This window comes from Coturnix japonica, chromosome 19 (genome assembly GCF_054131305.1).
Source record: "Coturnix japonica strain WE chromosome 19, WE-NBRP24, whole genome shotgun sequence".
NCBI lineage: Eukaryota > Metazoa > Chordata > Aves > Galliformes > Phasianidae > Coturnix > Coturnix japonica.
The window spans coordinates 6,521,773-6,542,007 of NC_140681.1; the positions used below are offsets into that span (position 1 = coordinate 6,521,773).

The 20,235-nt window shown below is 47.0% G+C and overlaps 1 protein-coding gene across 2 annotated transcripts in view; it reads left to right on the forward strand.

Moving 5' to 3' along the window:
* Positions 1-5,053: 5,053 nt before the first annotated feature.
* RIMS4 (regulating synaptic membrane exocytosis 4) overlaps positions 5,054-20,235 on the forward strand; it is a 49,096-nt gene continuing 33,914 nt past the window's right edge. For both annotated transcript variants that reach the window (XR_014935952.1, XM_015881677.3), the window contains exon 1: positions 5,054-5,376. Coding sequence is in view for 1 of the 2 variants with exons in the window: in XM_015881677.3 (XP_015737163.1) it covers positions 5,280-5,376 (97 nt within the window). In the remaining variant the exon portion in view is untranslated. The remainder of the gene's footprint in view (positions 5,377-20,235) is intronic.

Sequence of the window (20,235 nt, forward strand, 5' to 3'; positions counted from 1 at the left end):
GATGTCCATCTGCCTGAGCTGCAGCCCTCTCTCATTCGTGTCCAGTCAACCTGCTACTTCAGTACACAGGCACTTACCATTACTGATCTGGTTTCCAGGTGGGCTTCTCTCTTATGAAGCCTTTGAGAGGAGCTAGATGGGCTGTGAAAGTCCTACTTAACCTCTTGGGTTTTCTCCTTGGCCATAGGATGTGCCTCAAGACCATTTTTCTGCAGCTCTGTTGGAACTTTCCCATGACTGCACAACCTCTGGTTAAACTCTCCAGTCCTGTCCTTCTCCCCTGATGCCTCCTCCAGTTCAGCATTTTTTGGCTTTCTTTCTGCTTTAGATTTCTCATTTTCTTTTTCACTCAAGCTTCCACTTTCTGTGCTTAGCATTTCCAAGCGCAGAGAGCTGAGAAGTAGCACAGCTTCTGGAGAGGTGCTGTGCTTATAAATCAGGGCAGGGAATAACAAGCAAGTACCTGATCCTATGGTATTTTTCCCATGCAGGTGTTTCCTCTTCCCTTTTGCTTGTGGCTGAGTACTGCAACAGACGACACTTGTCTGCAAATTGCTACTACCTGCACTTCATCAGCCTGGGCCCATGTTTCAGTCAGTCGGATCTTCAGAAAAGAGACAGTCTGGTTTAACACCTCTTTGTCCACTTCTGCTGTCTGAACGAACAGGTGGGGGAAAAAAAGCCAATAAATCAACATTTGAGATGCAGAGTGAAGCAGAGATTATCAACTGAATGATACCCCAAAGCCGTACTCAACCCATTCATGCAGACCTGCTCCCAGTGGGTGGAGGTCACTGAATGGGCTGAAACTGAAGTAGTAGTGGTAGATGCCAACCATAAGAAGAGAGTGCACGGTCTGGTGTGAAGCATCAAAACTTCTTAACCCTTGGGAAAAGGTTGGCTGACAAATGTGAGAAGAAATGGGAATAGCAAGAAGAGGGAATGTAGGACTGAAACATGACGACTCAGCATCCCATCATTCACCTTCCCAGCTCTGTCTCCACAGTGGTTTAGTACATTGCAGGCTTCTTTCTGATAACTAAAGACAGAGAGAGATGATTGAGACAACAGGATATTAGAAGAGAAGGGTGGAAAAACAGCAAGACTGAAATCAAATCTGCTTGACGATGGGGCTTGGGGTTTAAAGAACTGAACTGCACTGTGCACAGTGTGCTACAATGGCCAGTTCCTTACAGCAGCGCTTGCTATACCTCACAGGGCACGAATGGGGCTGGACTGTTAAGAAACCAGAGCACTCTCAGCTTGCCTGGATTCCAGCCAGCAAAGGATGCTGTAAAAACCTGTCTGGCCGCTTTGGCAACATTCACTATTTCCCATGGACAATGTAAGTTTGCTGAGGCTAGGAAATAAGAATGCCTATATTAGCAAAAATTTGAAGGTAGGCTTGAGATCAAAGCAGGAAATCTGCACTCAATTCCCAACTCCAAAAGAGCTTTTCCTTATGTGGTCTCGGGCAAACCAAGTAAAACCCCCATGCTTCATACCCTGCACTTGAATAAGAAAAATTATACAGCCTTCTGTTCTTTGTCTAGACAAGGTAGGCAGTGAGCTCTTGGGGAAGAGAAAGTTTTCCACCACGTGTTTGTACAGTGTCTGGCTCTTCAGGGCATCAGTCTTCAATATCCCCTCAACAAAGACAACAAGGAATAAAAACTAATAATAATTAATAATCCTCTCACTCCATTATACATAAAAATAACTTCCCAAGCTGACCCAGACACCTAAGACTCAAGACAGAAAAATAAGCAACATGACTAGATGGAAGAGAAAGAGGAAGTAGGAAAAATCTATCAGAGCTTTCCATGGTTCAATCCATCAGAGCCTGCTTCACTGGGGAAGCAATCAATGAACCTCTTCCACTGGAGCAGCCGCAGACAGGCTGTTCTGGAGGCAATAAATCCTTGCATTTGTTTGTTCTCAGTTACACTCAGCTTATTTGCAGCCTCATAGGAATCTCCCTCCCTGCTTATCCTCACTCTTCTGAGTTTCTCCCAAGGATCATTCTGTTCATGCTGACCAGCAAAGGGCACTTCCAGGCTAACAGGTGCCAGCTTCACTTTGAATCCTTATTGCCCTTAAACAAACTGTTTCCTCCTGACATCTGGACTTCACTGCCTCTCTGAATTCCAGCTGTTGACATATTTTCTTTTACATTAAGGCAGAGGTTTTTGGTTTAGGATGTTTTGGCCCAACTAGTAATCAAGTAGATGAGTTAGGTGAGTCTCTACCTTAAGAAACATAATCTTAAAGCAGGCAAAGGAGAGGAAGGTGACACCAAAGCTAAGGGATGATGCTGGGAGCACTCAGATCATGCATGGGTGAAGAAAGCAAAGGACAGAGAAGAGCACTGAAAATCACTTGGCATCTGTGGGAGCAGAGATCAGCCATCCAAAACACAGGCTGGGCTCTGTCCATTACATACAAGCCCCTCTGCCATCACCCTGCTTTCAAAATGCAGGGGAACAAGAGACATTCAGATGACTACAGCATAAAGGCAAGACTAAATTGCTCTTCCTTCCTTAAAAGCTTCCTCTTTGAACAAATGGAAAGCAGCTCTCAGCACTTGTAGGTAGCTCCTGGGAACCTGGAAGCAGATTTTGATTCACAGATGTCCTTTGCTCCTCAGATTGAGTGCGCTGCCAGGACCGGTAGACAGGAGCTGTCTAACAGCTTTAATGCACTTGGATTTGTCCCTATAGCTTCTGCTAATGCCTTGATTGGTGCTATTGAAATCTCTTCTTAAGCATATGGTAATACATTCCTCGCTGATGTTCTTGCCTTTCAAAACTCAGACCCAGAGTCATCATTGTCTGTAATAAGTTCACTCTGTTCCTTCTGCTTTACAGCCTGCCCATCCTTTGATGAAGGAATTAATGCTGTTCCAGAGCAAATTCTGATTAGTTTTTGGATTAAGAAATGCACTTGCTATTGATAAGCCTCGCAAACTCTGTTTAGCATCTGAAACTCTAACGACCTTTGTTAATTACAAATGGATCACCAGTAATAAGAAACTGTGTATGGCAGAGCTAGGGAATGAGCCTTATTACTAATGAGCCTTAATTACCCTGAATAGCCTCACCTAGGCCCCTCAATAGGCACTCCATTTGAACTCAGTACTGCAGCCTTCAGTTCCTGCCTGTGCTGTGTTGGAGGTGAACCTGCCTCAGATGTATTCCTGGGTTCTGGCTTTCCTTAGCTGACCTTGGAGCCAGTGTGCTGTTAGGACCTCCTACCCATGGTATGGGGCTCTGCCTGAGCACTGAAGGTGTTCCTGTGCTGTCACCTCCAGGCTTCCCTGCCCAGGGGACAGCCCTGCTTGCCTGGCTTTGGCAGCACAAAGCAGCCCTGGTAGGGCTTTCAGGGAACTCTTTGTGGGTTTATTTATTAAGTGTTTGAGAGAAAAGTACAGCTGTTATTACAGGCTATAATTCTTATGTGCTTTACTGTGCATGGAAATAAAAAGAAAAGCAATGTTTGCAAGTGTGAGGTTTTTAGCTCTATTACAGCCTTTGAGCTGTAGTGGGTTTGAGGCAAGTGCTAAACATGACCAACCCCAGAGTGTCCTGCCTGATCCTCTTCTGTTTTCTATAGTGGGGCTCCAGCACTTGAAGATACATTTTGCTTTCAGGTTGCTGTTCTGTAGAATCCAGCTTACAGCAGCTTCAGCCATGCTTTTCCATAAAGATGACTCTGGGCTCTGATCTGCATTTTGTGAGAGCACTGACAGGCCTGTCCTGCTGTATTCCATGGGGTGGCTCTTGGTGATTATGAGGGGCGAACTGAACAAGTGTGTGAGGAACATCTTCCTTTGTGCCTTGAGATGGCAGCGTCTTTAATGGGGAGAGCAAGCCACAGACAAAAATGGGCTCCATCTCTTCCCTATCTGAAGCTTAGCTGCAGTGAATAAGGTATGCTGAGTTCCTTCCCAAAATGGGTGGGCTGATGTCAGGATATCTGTGCCACTTCAGAGCAGTGTTCAGCTCCTCCGGACAGCTGGTGCTTCTGAGCCAGTGCCAGCAATTCTTAGTGAGGAGTGCCAAGAGAGAAATCCAGGCATGTAGGGTATGAGCTGAAATTCACTCTGTTTCCGCAGCACCCCAAATTCCCACCAGGATCTGTCAAATTGTGTTGGCAGAGCAAGCCTAAAACTTTAGTCGGGACAGGTTGTGGAGACCTGACCTCACTTTGTATGCTGGGCCTTGGGCAGCAAGGTGGGAGGAAGCCTTGATCTGCCTGTGGGCCCCTCATTGCCAGACAGACATCGAGGCCTGGAGTGTGTCCATAGAGGGGCAGTGGAGCTGTGAGGGGTCTGAGCACTGTGGGACCTTATGGGGAGCAGCTGAGGGAACTGGGATGGTTCAGCCTGGAGAAGAGGAGGCTCAAGGGAGCCCTTATTGCTGTCTGCAGCTCCTGAAGGAGGTTGTGTGAGGTGGGGGAGTCACCATGACTGGAGGTGATAACTGTGGAGATGTGGCACTGAGGGCTATGGGCATTATCGGTGGATGACTGGACTTTGATGGTCTTAGAGCTCATTTCCAACCTTAGTGATTCTATGGTTCTTCATTTTTATTGTTTGGTGTTTGATGTGCCCAGTAGAAGGAAGGCTCTCATGTTGGTGAATGCTGCTGACAGCCGCCTATGGCCACGGGGTGGGAGAGGGTGGAAGGCAGAGTGTGGTTTTAAATGCTGCCACAGCTCGGCTGAGAACGGGCTTCTATGGGGCGCTGGGAACCTTCTGAGGTTGGTATGGTTCTGGTATGGGACGGAACATGATACGAGTCTTTATTTCTGACAGGAGCGGACAGGGCCCCTCACACACAGCGTACCGCCCGTCCCACACCTCGATCTGAAGGTGCGATGTTTATGTTTCCCGGACAGGACACTCCCCCATCCGCCACGCAGGTCCCGGTGGTACCAGCCCCACACGGACCCTCACAGCACAGAGAGCAGCGGTGAGACGAGGCGCGGCCCGGCCCGCCCTTGTGCCGCCATTGGCGGGGCCGTGCCGGGGGGTGCGGGGCAGTGCGGGGCGGGGCTCAGAGCCGGGCGGCAGCAGGTGGCCGCGCTCCGCTTCGGGCTCCGCGCTCCGCTCCGCTCCGCACCGCCTCGCTTCGCCCCGCCGCCTCGCCGAGGCCCCCGCCGCAGCCAAGACGCCGCGGGCCGTGCTCCGAGTGAAGAATGGGGCGGCCAAGCTGGCCAAACCGCCGGCGGCGGCGGCGGGTGAAACCCCCGGAGGTGCCCCCGGCTCCGGGCTCTTCATGGAGCGGTCGCAGAGCCGCCTCAGCCTCTCCGCCTCCTTCGAGGCCTTGGCCATCTACTTCCCCTGCATGAACAGCTTCGACGAGGAGGACGCGGGTACGGGCTGTGGGGGCTGCGGGGATCCGCTGATAGACGGGTGTGGGGAGGCGAGGCCGCGGGCAGCGCCCTGCGGGACCGGCGTGTGGGGCAGCAGGCACGGCCATGGGGTGTCAATGGGGCCCTGCTGTCCACACGGAGCGGTGCCCATCGTGTGCCTTGGTCCGGGTGCTGCGAACGTGCCGGTGCGAGAATAAAGGAGGGATATTTTATTTTGCTCTCAGAAGAGCGAGTGCGTGGATGGAGATATGTGCGGATGAGCAGCTTCAGTTCCTCTCCTTGTGCTGAGCTCCCTCCTGTGTGAAGCATTAAAGGACAGTGCTAAGGGAGGAGGTGGTTTTGCTGCTGGACATTGCGTCCAGCCAGCCGCTGATTTATGTGCAATCAGCTCCCGGGATGATTGTTTTGGGCTGTCATTAGCACAGCACACCGTGCTGCTGTCAGGATGGGGGAGCGGGGGAATCATTCCATTTAACATTGGGTTAAGTAGATCATGAAATGAGTACAAAATCCTTTCAGAATGGTTGCAATGATTTCTGCCTGCTACATGGAGACGGTTGGCTGTGCCCGTAAAATAAAGCCAGGCTTCAAGGAGAGGGTGAGCAAAGTGGGATAGCAGTGGGACTGAACAGCAAAGGAAGGGCACTGGGGGTGGAGGGCAGAGCAGTAACTACATGAGGAGTGAGAGCACGCCAGGGAGTGGATGGAGAGCTGTGCATGAGCACTTCACCCATCCCCAGTAGCTCACTCCTAAATGAGTGATGCTTTTTGTGGTACACACAGTGCCAGAGACTGAACGTGAGTCCTCTGAGCAGCAAATGATGAAAGTTGGTAACTAAGGCACGTTGTAGCACGGACCGTGATGGTTGCATCCCTCAAAATGCCGGCATGCGCCTTTGTTAGCTCGTTCCAGGATGTGCAAATGCCAGCAGGAATACATGGGCAAATCAGCACTGCTGCACCTTTAACGTTGTTGTTTCTAGAGGAATTGACGTAAGAATAAATTCATCATCTGTGTGATTAACTTGTGATTGTCATCAGCATCTTGCAAGGATGCCATGGAGCGGGCACAGGATTGTATCCCCCAATGGAAATATATTGAATTTTGTTCTCAAAACGTTGCTCGTTATTTATTTTCAGTTCAGGTTTGGTTTGAATGCGAGGCAGTAACAGGAGCTTTGGGAAGTCCTGGCGCTGTTGCTTCAGAAATGATGAATGGTGAGACATGCTTGAGTACCAGAACCTGACACAGTGCCCTGGACAATGTTCTGTGCCCTGCTGTCCGACCTCATTGCTCTGTGCAGGGCGATGGTGGAGCAAATACCTTCTGTTCCAATGCTTGGAAAAATGGTTTTGCACAGAACTGTATTTATTTATTCACACTTACTGGATGCTCATGCATGAATGCTAATAGGCTGCTCTTAATACAACACAAGCGCTTGTCTCTGAATTAAATGAATCTATAATTAAGAGCTCGTTCTCCATCAGCTTATTAGTGGCTCTTGTCTGCTCGAGTTAGTTGTGTTAGTAAAGCTGTTGGGGTGACGTTCAGTCCATTGGGGATGTTGCTGAATTGTTCCTGTGTTTTCTGCTTCTTCATGTGCATCCAGACACATATGAGCCAACAGCGGGATTGAGTGTGTGCTGCTCTGTGATGTTTTTCATGCTAAAACCTCAAGCCTGTAATTTCTTTTTGGTCATGAAAGGGAGATCTATAAAAGAAGCAATGAGATCGTGCCAGGCAATATTCTGTACTGTTCGTACCCCTGCATAGCCCTGAAATAGCGAGATTCTGACCACTTCGAGTTGCAAAGTGATTTCTGTCCCCCCCCCCCCCCCCCATAAACATAATATATATATATTTGTATATCTTAATCACCCCATCAGGGAGATGGATGCTACATTTGGCAAGGTGTTCTCCATAAGGGACAGCAGCAGAAAAGAAATACAATTGATCCTGTGAGCACTGACAAAGTAACAATCGTATTTCAGACAGACACATCATCCATTTTGTCTGAAGCTGAGAACTGCATCTTTAGGAGAACACTCATCCTATGGAAAAAAAAAAAGAGGAGTTGATGGATGGCTGTGGCAGCCCTCTGGGAAAGGAAAGCAGCCTAAGGAGAACTCACATCTACAGACAAGGAAAACTTTGAGCTTTTATCAGTGCAGTTACTGCAGGTGGGTCAGATGGAAGGGGAGTGGGAGGAAACTTGTTGTGCTGGTGCTGAGAGCTGTGGTGGAGCAGGAGCTGCCAGCTGGGTTTGGCCAGTGCTGGTGGTACATGAGGGTGCTGCCATTTCCCACTTTTTGTCTTGGAAAACGGATCTGCTTTTGAGAAACGCTTTGACTTGTAATGTGTCCTTTTCTATACCGGCCCTTTTGTTCCATACTGTCCATCTTCTGGATTGTAGATGAGACTCTTCTAATCTTTTACAGCTTTTCTGCCTGCCACGGAACTAGCGAGGTTTGAACTGATCTCTTAGCTGCAAAGCGGATACAGTGTGTGCATAGGACAGTGATGGGACTGAAGAACCTGGAGTGAGAAAGTGCTGATCTTTGGAACACTTCCAGAGCTGGTCATCCCACAGTGAGGGTGTGTTTGAGCCTCCATTGTGTGCATGGCAAACAGGACCATGTGCCTCCCTCCAAATAGGCCAATGTGGAGTGACACTGAAATTTGCACTCCTCTGTTGTAGCACCCTGCTTGTTCCTCATCTGCTTATACAAAGAGAATACTCTGAGCAAACACTGAGCTCTGTTCACCGGTGAGCTGCAGTGGGGCTTTGAAATAACAGAAATTACTGTCTGCACTCAATAGCATAAGGACGGTAGGTTAATCACTCTTTTGGTCTGGGAATGGTAATGTTGCCATGCTTCCTGCCGGCTGATTGCTGCTCTCTTTGTTCCACCAGGGTCCCCATCAATGTCAGTGGAAGTTAACGATTTTGAAACTGCAGTTATTATCTGCCTAATTGTTGTTTTAGCTTATGCAAGTGCCCGTCCTGAGCTCTGATCACTTTTCAGTTATGGAGTAGTAGCCTATAAGGAGGTTACACAAATTAAGTGTAGATGTCCAAATGCACACTTACTTATGGGTGTGAAGTAGGCTTACTTACAAGGATGATACCTGTGGTTCTGGGTGTTACTCCCCTGCTCTGCTGGGTGTGATGGGCTGCCTGCAGCCTGCCTGCCACCCAGGGCTCTCCTGCCTTATTGGCTGCTGTCCATCACAAGTGTGCTAACACTGTTGTGGTTGCCCCCTGTGTGTGCGTGTTTCTAGAGATGTGAGCCTGAAACCCCTTCTTATTTGTAAGTGTGAACATAAATCTTGGTTGTTCTGAGGATCTGCCTCGGTGTTTTTTCTTGCTCTTGGCTAGAATCAGCTCTGCTGGTGGCAACATGTCAGAGAGACCTGAACTGCCAAGTGGCAAGTGCACATGGGTTAAAAATAGCGTGCTGGGGATTTATGATGACTGTGGGAACCTGCCTTGTAGACAGCTTGTGAGGTCTGGGTGCAGGTTGCAACTGAGGCCTGAGTTTTGCAGAACAGAGTGTTTGAAAGCTCTTTTACTAGGAGGTCTTGCACAGCCTCACCCAGAACTGAGGATGGTCTGCAGGGTTAATGGAGCTGTTCTGCTTAACTTTTCTTCTTGCTGAAGTGTGTGGATTTAGTGGAGAGTACCAGGAGCAGTCTTGGAGCTATGCTTGCAAAACCCAGCGAGCTCTGTGTGGGAGCAAGGAGGAGGCTTTGCTGCCAGGGGCAGTCAGTGTTAAGGGGATTGGGGTCCAGGAGCAATGAGGAGGGACACAGACTGTACTTGTAGGCACAGGTGGGGCAGTGCTAAACATGGCTGGTGTGCTCAGTAGTTTGAAGTCCATGCAATCTATAGGTTGGCTGATGTCTCCTAAGACATCATCAGAATGGCATTGCCAACCCTGTGTGCTCTCAGGGCTGGAACTGGAGGTTGGGTTTCCTTAAGATAGTGCCTAAAATTAAGGATCCAGGAGCGCTTCTCAAGCCTGGGTGTCTGTTCCAGCTGTACTATGGCCATGGGGCAGACATGCACCAGCTCCTTTCTCTTCCATCCTGTACTCTAATTTCATAGGGAAAGAAATCTGGTTGCACTGATGGATGGCACCTGAGGCATGCTGTGACAAGAGACAGATGCAGCTGTTTTGGAGATGAGCCATGGCTCATATTGCTGATACAGCTGCCCTGAAGTCCGGGCACAGCGTGAGCACAGGGATGAACTTGAGTGACTTGCATTGCACACCTATGGAAGCATAGGGAGCTGAGAGGCTTTGTCACAATTTGAGACCATAGCTTCATGGTGTTGGAGTCCAAAGTCTGCTTGGTGACCTCTGCCATGCTGGGAGGCAGTGGGTGCAATTGTTCCTCAGCCAGCTGGATCCGAGGGTATGGCAGGGAGAAAATGGTTTCCAAAGTCAAAATGTCTCCTGGATACTGACAGCAAGCCTTCCTCGTGGCAGCTGCTTGTTCTGAAGAGTTGAGATGGAATTCAGCCTGGGCTGCTGCTCACACACGCTGTGAAGTACTGGCAGATGCACTGCTCTGTGATCAATTGCTTTGAAGAGAAGCCATGTGAAATATTAATGTATCATTTAATGTTGGGCTGGAATAACGGGCTGGTTGTGCACTTCTGGGTTAGTGCTTTTGCCTGAGTCTTATCTGTTGGACTTCGCTAATTCTAATCATTTAACTTCTATATAGTTTTAAACATTTCAAGAGTCATTAAGTTATTAAGCAGATCTCCTATGTAGGTTTTCATGTTGCCATGGATTTTTTAGCAGTTGTAACACTGTATTGGATTGGGATTCATGTCATCTGCAGAGAAAAAGATGTTTCAAGTCTTTTTTCTGTGTTGAAGTTTAGTCCTTCTATCCAAAAGATGTTACAGGTCAATAGGATGCTCCAAAACCAGATCTGTTGGTTCTTGGTGAGGTGGGCAACCACATCCATACAGAGAACATTCAGAGGATAAGGAAATAATTTGCATGGCTGTAATATTAAGCATTTTTCCTGTTAACCTTTCTCAAATGGAATGGTAATTCATCCCTGGAACTCTGCAAGGATTTAAACTCCAGGGCTTATCCAGCATTGTGTACTGCAGGACAGATCCAAATTGGCCCTGGAATGAACAGGTATGCAGGGAGGTGCCCCTGTTTGTGGTTGCTGCAATTACAGACCAGGAGTTCTGTGACACTATTTGCTCTACAGCTGGAACAGCTCCTTGCAGAATTCAGTTAGCACATGTTGGGTATTGCTGTGCCATAGTGTGAGCAGAGCACTCCCTTAGGGCCTGGCTGGTTTGCTCTGCCCAAAAGCACAACGTGAGGTTGGGGACAGCCTGTCAGTGCTCCCAGCCCTTCCTTGATGGTCATCTGGCTGTGGGTTTGCAGAGGGGAGGGGATGTCAGTGAGGTGATGGGGCTTTTGAGGGTGTCTGCTGTCCCCATAGCACTGGTTGTTGCATCACACACCTGGAGTCATGGGAAATATTGATGTCACCTCCATCCCTCGGATGAGAAGGTCTGACACGTGCTGCAGGTGCTCTGAGGATGCTGTACACACCAGCCCTGTGTGCAGCGCTGTGCAGGGCTGCCTGGATGCCATCCCGCCAGCCACAGGGGAAGGATATCTCTTTCCTTTATTTTGCTGTCAATTTACTCTAAGTGGAAGAGTGTGTCCCTGAAAAGCTTTCTGCCTGGGAGAACTGTTTCCTTACTGCTTCTATTTCATGTGAAATTAATTCTAATGCAACATTTATTAATTCAAAAGCACTCTGTTCTCCGGGCTAAAAGAAAGGCTTTACTCTGTCAGATTCCTACATCGGGACAAGTCGTGAAATGCTGTAACTGCTTTGCTTCAGCATTTGTGTTTGACAGAACATATGTATCTGCTTTGTGTATGGGAGCAATTAGATTTCATTGGAGCAGTTGTTTTAAGAAATAATTTATCTGTGCAATTAGATTCTGAAGCACTATCTGCTTGGATTTGAGTGCCTTGGTTGGATTAGGAATGTGAATGTTTTCATTGAGGAAGTGGTCTCTAAGCTGCCTCCACATTTCAGTAGGGTGCTGAGATGTGCTTTACATGGGTGTCCCAGCCCCACCATCCCCTCTGCTCTTCTTCCCCCTCAGACATCTGCCACCAAGCTCCGTTTGCATGTTTGAATAAGACTTTCTAGTCCAGTGCTGCTCAACAGGCTTTGAATGCAATGCCCATCTATGCAATGATGGTCCTTGGAGGGCTTGGCTTTGTGCTCTGGATGAGGGTAGAACTATGCTACATGTATGGGAATGCGTGTCAAAACAGGGATCGTGCAGCACGAGTGATGCCTCTGTGGGGGCCATTGCTTTAATTGTCTGCTGATGGTATGCACAAATTAGGCTCTGCTTTAATTCCCAAGCCATGCTTTCTTGGATCTGCTTTTGTTATCTTTTGTTTTGCTTTTGCAAGACTGCGTGCATATGAAGCCTGGGGAGCCCTGATCCAGCCTTACTTCATATAGGAATAAGGCAAAGCTCAGCAGCCCAACTTTTTAACCAAATCCAGCCACACTGAAGTCACTGTGGCAGATAATTCATATTTCAGCTTCATTCCATTAGCATTGTGTCACCTTCCATCACGCAAAGAGCTCATACAACCAGCTAAACATTCAAGTGCTCAACGCTTTGGAGAGCAGAATGTGTTCAGTGCTGAATTTGACATCTGTGTTAGAACTACTTGGAGTAAGGGGAATTCACACTCATGTCAGCACCTCGTTACTCTTAGGGGTGTGGGATACAGGCTGTCCTTGAGGGGATACTTGTGTCAGCTTCCCATTGAGGATTCCTTCTTAGGAGGATACTTTTGACTACAATGTAGACTAGATCATCCTGGAAATTAAGAGTTATTGTTGTGTTGCTCCCAGTGACATGGGAAACAGCGGATCACTTCTGGCTTTGGAGCATCGCACAACTGTTCTGCCCTGTGCTAATAATCAGGAAACAACTGTAATGATGACAACTGCTGTCTCATCCCTCTCCCTTGTTTTTCAGCCTTTGGCATTTTGGTCTAGCCAAGTTGGATTTGATTTTTGCACAGAACAGCCTGGTGACTGAGGGCTGCTGGCAGAGGGGGGTTGTCAGCTCCACACTTGGGGTACAGCACCCCAAGATGCATGTGGTGTTTGCAGGCCTGTCGTTCCTGGCTCCTGTTTCAGATGCAATTCCCTACTACTTTTAGATTTCAGGATCGTTGCCTGTCTGCTCGGTTGCTTTGTGACATTGGTGCATCTAATGGTTTCCACATTGAGAAGTTGCAGCTTTCTACATGGAGCTACATCCAGCTTTCTCTACTGGATTTCCTCTTACTGATTTGGAAGAGTGAACTGTTTTATCTCGTCAGCATCACTCTGGATTCCGCATCTGTCACTGAGCAAGAGCTGTGCTACTGGAATGTAGGACTTGAAGGATGGGATAAATGGCTGTAATAAGTGCTTTGTCCTCAGGGAATGCTGAAATGTTTTGAGGATGGTTTTGGCAGTTGAAGTACAGCTCTATAACTGAGTGTCCAAAGGTGAACTGCAGCATCTTTGGAAACCTATTGCCCCCAGTGCATGGGGATTTGTCTTTTCTTTTTCTCTCTCTCTTTGCTCCCTACCTTCCTAGTGCAACACTCAGTTCAGGGGGCTGTGAGGTGTGATTTGCAGTTAATAGTTGGAATAAAGGTAACCGTAGTTAACAAGTCTGCATTGGTGACAGGTCTGATTGAGGAGGCTGTGGTCTCCCACACGTGGTTTTGTCCCTCTCTGCAGCTGCCCAAACCTGCTCCATGGATGTGGGGCTCTTGCCAGCTGCCCACCAGTACCCTGTGTATTTACAGATAGCTGGGAACTTATCCTGCCCCCTGGGCAGCAAACACATTAATTGTGCTGCAGTCAAGATATTTGAGAAGATTAAGATTTTGTTGTTGTTGGAAAACCAGCTCCTCATTTAGCACTTCTCAGCATTTTGGAAGGATTGTGTGGGTGGATGGTGTTTTATTTTTTAACTATTATTTCTATTATTTACCTTTCCTTTCTTGGTTCAATACATGACATCACAGCACTAGCAAAGAGTTGGGATAACTTGAATCAAGATTTAAGGGTTATTGCTTTATATCCATATTTTGTTTTTTAATCACATTGTCAGGAACACAAATAAAAAGGCTTTTCCTCTTTTTCGTGCCCATTAGACCTCAGCTGTTGGAGTCAGCTCGTTCCTGGATAGCTCTGTCATGGCAAACAAGACCCAACAGCTTTCTCTGCTTTTGTTCACTGCTGTGAAGTCCCACTGGTGGCTCACAGGATCGGAGCAGTTGCTCCGCATTGGTTCTGTACAGCCCTTTTACCTTTGTGCTGGTGTTTGTTAAACTTATGGTACAGGTAGGTAGTGCTCCAGACTGACTTTAAGGTTTGATTGCAGTCCGTTGCTCCCCCCCTTAACACGAGACAAAAGCAACAAAATGAGTTGCTGCCCCAGTGTTATGTTTCCCACTTGGTCAGAGATAATTTTGGGATGTGCTTCTCAGAAAACTCACTGGTTTTTGTACCTTGTCTGGGTGATCCACGTACATCTGCCTTTGGGAATCACATAACCCACAGCTACATCCCTTAGGACCTGGGGTTCTTGTTTCCATGTGAGTAGAAAGGCCGAGGTATTAAATCAGTGCACACAGCCAGGCTGAGCTGTGGGCTGAGTTTGTTTGAGTTCTGTGACTCAAAGAAGTTGATGGACAATCACTGAGAATGCTGTCTGGAATCTGGGGTAAGAAATGCCGAAAGTAGGTGTGCAGGCTCAGCCTGGCAGCCTGCATATTCAGTTGGAGTGATTTATGGAGCTGTTTCTGTTTAAAAGCTTCCTCCTGCATTTTAAAAAGCGGAGCTGCCAGATTGGTCAATGTCCAATCGCCAGGCAGCCGGAATTGGCTGCTGGCTGCAGCAGGAACCGTGGTGAAGCTCTAGCAGCCGTTCCGTGCAGGTTCTGCAGGCTGCCACATCCTTGCTGCTTCCCCGAAAACAGACAGTGTCAAAATGTTACACGGTATGAGGACATTGCCATGGCAACGTTAGCATCCCATGACACTCGCTCTCATGTGGTGGTGTCAGTGCTCACTGTCATCGTTGTGCTCGCTTTCTCCATCTGGGTCCTTAGGAATGCCATACTGCTAATAGTACATGTTTCTGCAGGGACTGCTGGTAGCTATGGGGCTGACAGTGGGCATAATGCTCTGTGATCTTTAGGGTCTCTTAAATAAGGCAAGTGTTCCCTTGTGTAACACAGTGACTCTCTTGTAATTCATCCTGTGCTGCAGATGCTGTCGACCTGGGACTGTTCCTGAGCAGCAGGGCTCTGTGGGGCCTCATACTCTGTCTCCTGCTTCCATTCCTGTCTCTGGCAGTGGTTTTGGGCTGCCTATAAATACTTGCTGCTGCCTCTGCAGTAACAGTGTCCCACTAGGATTCACAGTATTGCCAGCCTGTTTTTTCCCCTTTTCTTTCTGTATTTATATGTTTCTGCCAGGTGATGTTTTCCAAAATTAGCATCATGGATTTTTTTCACTGAGCAGACAACACATGTTTATTGGCTCCTTTCCCTTGACACAAAGAGAGCTGTTCTCAATGTTTTATTGATAAGCTAGAGGCTTGGCAAGAAACTATAAAGGTAAGGGTATTTCTATATGGCAGTCAGCAGCCATTTCACCGCTGCTATTTTCCACTTCTGTTTGACACTTGGAAGTATAGCAGGCTTGGTTTAGTTATTGTGCATGAGCAACATCTGAAAATTGCACAGATAGAGGCAGCCACTTACCTAATGATTCACCTGCCTCAAAGGCATGAGCTGTGGGTGATCATAGCTGGGGATGGGAGTGATTAGCTTTGGTGTATGTGTGTGTGTGCAGCAAGGCTGTGCTCACACTGCTGCCATAGCATGAAGTGGTCATGTAAGATGAAGTTCTGGTTTGTGATTCTATCAGCTGGTAGAACCAACTGAAGGAAATGAGAGGATGAATGGAAGATCTGAGGAAGTACAGGTTGAACATAAGGGAAGAACTTGACTTGCGAACATCTCTTTGGACAGTTTTACAGCAGTAATTCTCAGCTCTCTTGTTTGGCACAGGGCTCTGCTCGAGCCATGCCAGAGACCCAAGTTATCTTTCTATAAACTTTATTTTTAATCTGTTTCAAGTCAATTCGTAGCTTCTGCCTCATATCAGGAGTCTGTTCCTGTCACCTGTCTGCTCTGTGCCTGCAGAAATGCTCTTGCTGCTCTGTAAGTCCGTAGCTCTGTTTTTCCCAAGACGCAGCCCAAGCCAAGTGCCTCCACCATGGCACTGTGCTGGATGTCTTTCACTGCATCCTATTTTTGTCTCTGTGCTTCCTGGCTCACCTACTAGAGCCCCATGAAATGTTGGATGGTCGGTTAAGGCAAAATTTGGCTCTATGCTCTAGGAATAATACCGGGCGAATTATCCACAGCCCATTTTAGTTGGTGAATTTGACTCTATTTTCACAGTCTGTTCGCTGCAGCCATCTGCTGCAGAGACAGCGAGCTTCTAGGACAGGCTTCCTGTGCAAGTCAGGAAGTCTTTGTTTTAGGCCATCATTTTGCTTAATCTCCTGGAATTTATAAAACTGTTTATTTCCCTCAACACCTTTCCCCGGAGCCTAAAGACTGACCTTGCAGAGAGCTATGGAGGGTCCTGGCTGCATTTTTGAGGGACAAAGTGAATCTTGAAGGGTTGATTGGACCCCATGGTGGAATGTTTGTTAATAACTACTGAGGCTTCTGTATTGTTAAGATTGTTTTGTTGTATGTGGGTTCATCAATACAAAAATGTTCTGCTTGTGTCACTGACATTCAGTGAATGGTTTGAAGGCTGGACTCTGCTGGCTCTCCTGTTAAACGCTGGAGTTCAGAAACGTTCTCAGAGTTTTATTTCAGTTTATAAGAAAGAAAAAAAGTGTAACATCTTGATATGAGTAAACCTTGCAAGGTTCAGATGTAAAGGATTCATTGAGCTTAAGCTCTTACAGTTTTCAGATTTGAGAGGAAATTGCAGTCAAAAGCAAACACATTAAAACTTGCTGATCCGAGCGGTCTAATAGTCGACCTGTTTTTCCCCTTAATTTTCCTGTGCTTATCTCTGCAGACCTGCAGGAATTCAGTCCACTAAGGCGGCAGTGAGAAAAGGGGAAAAGAGCTGAAGAACTAGGACAGACTTGGCTTATATTTAACAATGTTCTATTTCAACTTGACAACCAGCTATCGAACACCTACAAGTTTGCAACTGTGATTCACTAGGAAGCTGACATTAACTGATGTCACGTTGTATTAATAGCTACAGAATTGTAACTGCATTTAGCAATGAGCTTCATTAACAGTCTCTACAAACACGCTGACAACCGTTTGAAAACCTGAAAATATTAGGTATGGATAAAAATGGTTGGTGCCATAAAGGAACCCCCTCTGTGTTGCCAAATGTGTTTACAGCAAGTTCTTGCAGGTGTTATGCATAATAATTCCTCTTTATCACTTTCAGTAGGTCTTACTGGTGGAAGGAAAAGCTTGAGGTCTGATTGACACTCCTCAATTAATTAGGAGCTAATCTAATGGGGTTACACACAAACATGCTTGGCTGTTTGCAAGAAAAATGCTGTGGCCACAAGTGGAAGCTGTCCAGCAACTACCCAAATAGGACAGTGTTGTTCTGGGGGGGTTTTGGTTCTCCATGGTTTGTCATTGAACGCTGGATTCGATTAGAAGCACAGTTCTGGCAAATTGTATGTAATGGGCTCTGGGCTGCGTAGAGCTCTGGGTTCAGCTCCCTTTGAGCCTGTTCTGGGTGTGAGCTCACCTCCCAGGTGGTGGTGGGGAGGTGGAGGTGTTGAGTACTTCCTGCCATCTTTTGTAGGTGTTAAATTCGCAGCAGGTTCCTCACCAGCGCTTGCTAACTGCCCCAGGAAGAAGGAAGCGGTTTGTCTTGTAGCCTCTCTGCACTCCGTATGCGCCATGTTAAGCTTTGCATCGCTGGCATGAAAGGTCAAGATTCAGAGGTGAAATGAAATGAAAACTGGGGGGTCAGGAGGGCGTGTATTCATTGGGCTGGGTGCTGTGAGGGGACCTGCAGCCTCCCCTCCAAAGAGGGAGCAGAGAGTAAAGCTGTGGACCTGCACACTTTGGTCTATGTAATGCTCTGGGTACCTCTGAAAGCCACTCTGCTGCTATTCCCAGCAGTCCTCTGTTTCCCTCAGCTCCTTCTCTATTATATACGTCACGCTGCCCCTTCTCTTCCTTTTTGCCATGAATAATTCAACTGGGTTTAAATTTTCAGGTGATGTCTGCTTTTGTCTCATTCATCCATCACTCGTTTTTGACATCTATCACTTGGATCCATCTCTGCTTTTGCCAGCCTCCAACTTTTAGGCTGGTCATATGTGCCCTCTTCTAGAGGCTGGGAGTCCCCTGAGACCAGCAGGAACGGCACATAACAGCCCTTTGAAAGCAAAGGAGCAATGTTTATTGTTCTTTGTGAGGCTGGAAACATTGTCTTTGAGTACAACACTAAAGGGTCTTTCACCCTCCCTTCTGTAGGGTGTGAAGTAGCTGTCCAGTTAATCAAGTATACTTTGTGATCTTCAGTAACATCACTTTATTTAATATATCGCAGCAGCAGCTCTTCATTGGATGTATAAGCCATCAAGTGATGAAACCACCTCTGGCTCAGCGTGTCTGTTGTAGCAGCCTATGACAGTGAAGGAATATAATTAACAGGACGCGTAGAATAGGATTAAAAAAAGATGTGAAAATAAGCAGGAAGATTTGAAAAGGATTAGGAGAGTAAATGACAAACCAGTAGTTAAATGGTGCATGATTAATGACTGTAGAAGTAAAAAGGTTGACTAAATATTGTGACTCTGTAATGGCTGCCCCAAAGTAATAGACAATATTGTGTTCAGAAGGCTCCACAAGTGGATCTGTATCGACACTGACTTTGGGGTTAGACCCTGTTCACATCTTAGAGATGGGTGCTTCCAAACTGCCTGGAATCACATTTGTTAACTGGTGGCTTTGGGGGCGTGAGGGAAGTATGTCTGTACTGGAATTGTTTGCTTAGTGCTGGAAAACCATGTTGTGTGTGCAAAAAGAGCCTGGAAAGATGCATCTCCCATGGTGGTGTAATAGGAAGCATTGAGGGAACTCTAAGGAATCGGGGGTAGCTTTAACTTAGTCTTATAGCAGATGTGACAAAGCGCACGATGTACTGCCTGATCTGGGGCTGGATTTTGTCTCTGGTTTCTTGTCACTGATTCTTAATTTGGATTTTCAAGGAGGTGCTGAGCTCTGGCTTGAATTTAGCAAATACACTGTTGAGGACTTGGAACAAAATGTGAAGGTTCTCTTTTCTGCACTTCCTGACTCTGCTGTGTCCTTTAAGACACAGAAGAGCAGGTCTGAAAATGACTGTTGTATTGTTTTGTGTCTTAAAGGTCGAGATTGGTATCCAATCAGTGCAAGCCAATGGCAACTCAGAGTGCCATCCCATCATATTGAGATGCTTGACCGAAGATTTGCGGCTGACCTAATTTTTTCATTAGAAGCACTGAAGTTAAGGACACTTTGAGTGCAGCTGAGGGAGCTGAGCACACAGCCTTGGCTATTATGGAAAAAATGGTTGTTAATATTCCTTAACCTTTCATTTGTGGTGTGTCAGAAGCCGGGCTGTGAGGTGAAAATGGGCTGCAGCCACTGTATGTAATTAGTGCTCAAAATGGTGTCTGCAGTGACTTTGTCCTGTCAGTTGTGCCATCAGAGTGTATTTGAGGAACCTGAATCTTGGAAGATAACCAGCTACATATTTGTCAGTATGGATGTGTTCTGTCCTTTTGGGACAGGTGACTGCCTGAGAAATGTGTTTGTCACACACCTGCTTTACAATTGGGGTCTTTGAATATAGTTCTGTGTTTGTTACACACAAATGTGGGGGGAAATTATCTAAGGATGGTCTGTTTATAATGCTTTCCATAAGAAAACCTTTCCATTGTAAGACAGCTGTCAATGCAGGATGCTTTTGCTTATGGCAAGAAGGATTTAAAGAGTTCAGTTCTCTCCTGGAGGTGTCTGCCTGTGCTGCATTGCAGTGGGAGGTTATGGGAATAGCCAGCCATGGGAGAAGAATAGATCCCAAGGACTATATATGTGAGAAATCTCAGCAGCCTCTTGTGCAGGGCTGGGTGTATAAACTGAGTTCAGGAGCAGTAAATAGGTTGCTGTCATCTACCTGTCATCTGCCTCTTCACTTCAATGAAGAAGGGAAACAGTTCTATGAGAGTATCCAAAATGATTACAAAGGGGTAATGATGACAACTGATGTCATTGCTTGACATGTTGTAAGGAAGAGATGAGGTGCAGCATTTTCTATTTCGGGTTTTCACTGGACTTTCAGCCTAGGCATGTCAGTAGAACTGTTACAAGGAGCACCAGTGCAGAGTGAAAGCAAGGGGTGTGTTGAGCACAGACTGCAGGTGTGAGCACATCTTGTGTGAACAGCACCCCATTTCCATGGGGCTGCTCCTGGAGGGACAGCGTGGTTGGGAGATACAGAAACCAGAGCTCCTAATCCCTGCCTCTGTCCCTTGGAATGTCTTCCCAGCACTCACCCTGTCACAGGATGCTGTTGAAGTTCTAATTGTCCTTTCTTTCCTTTTACCCTCCTGAAGTAAATACTGCTACTTCGATAATGTTTGTAGAGCAGTGCACCAAACCTGCCCTAGGTTACTGGCACTGCCACTGGCATCATTAGAGCAGGAGG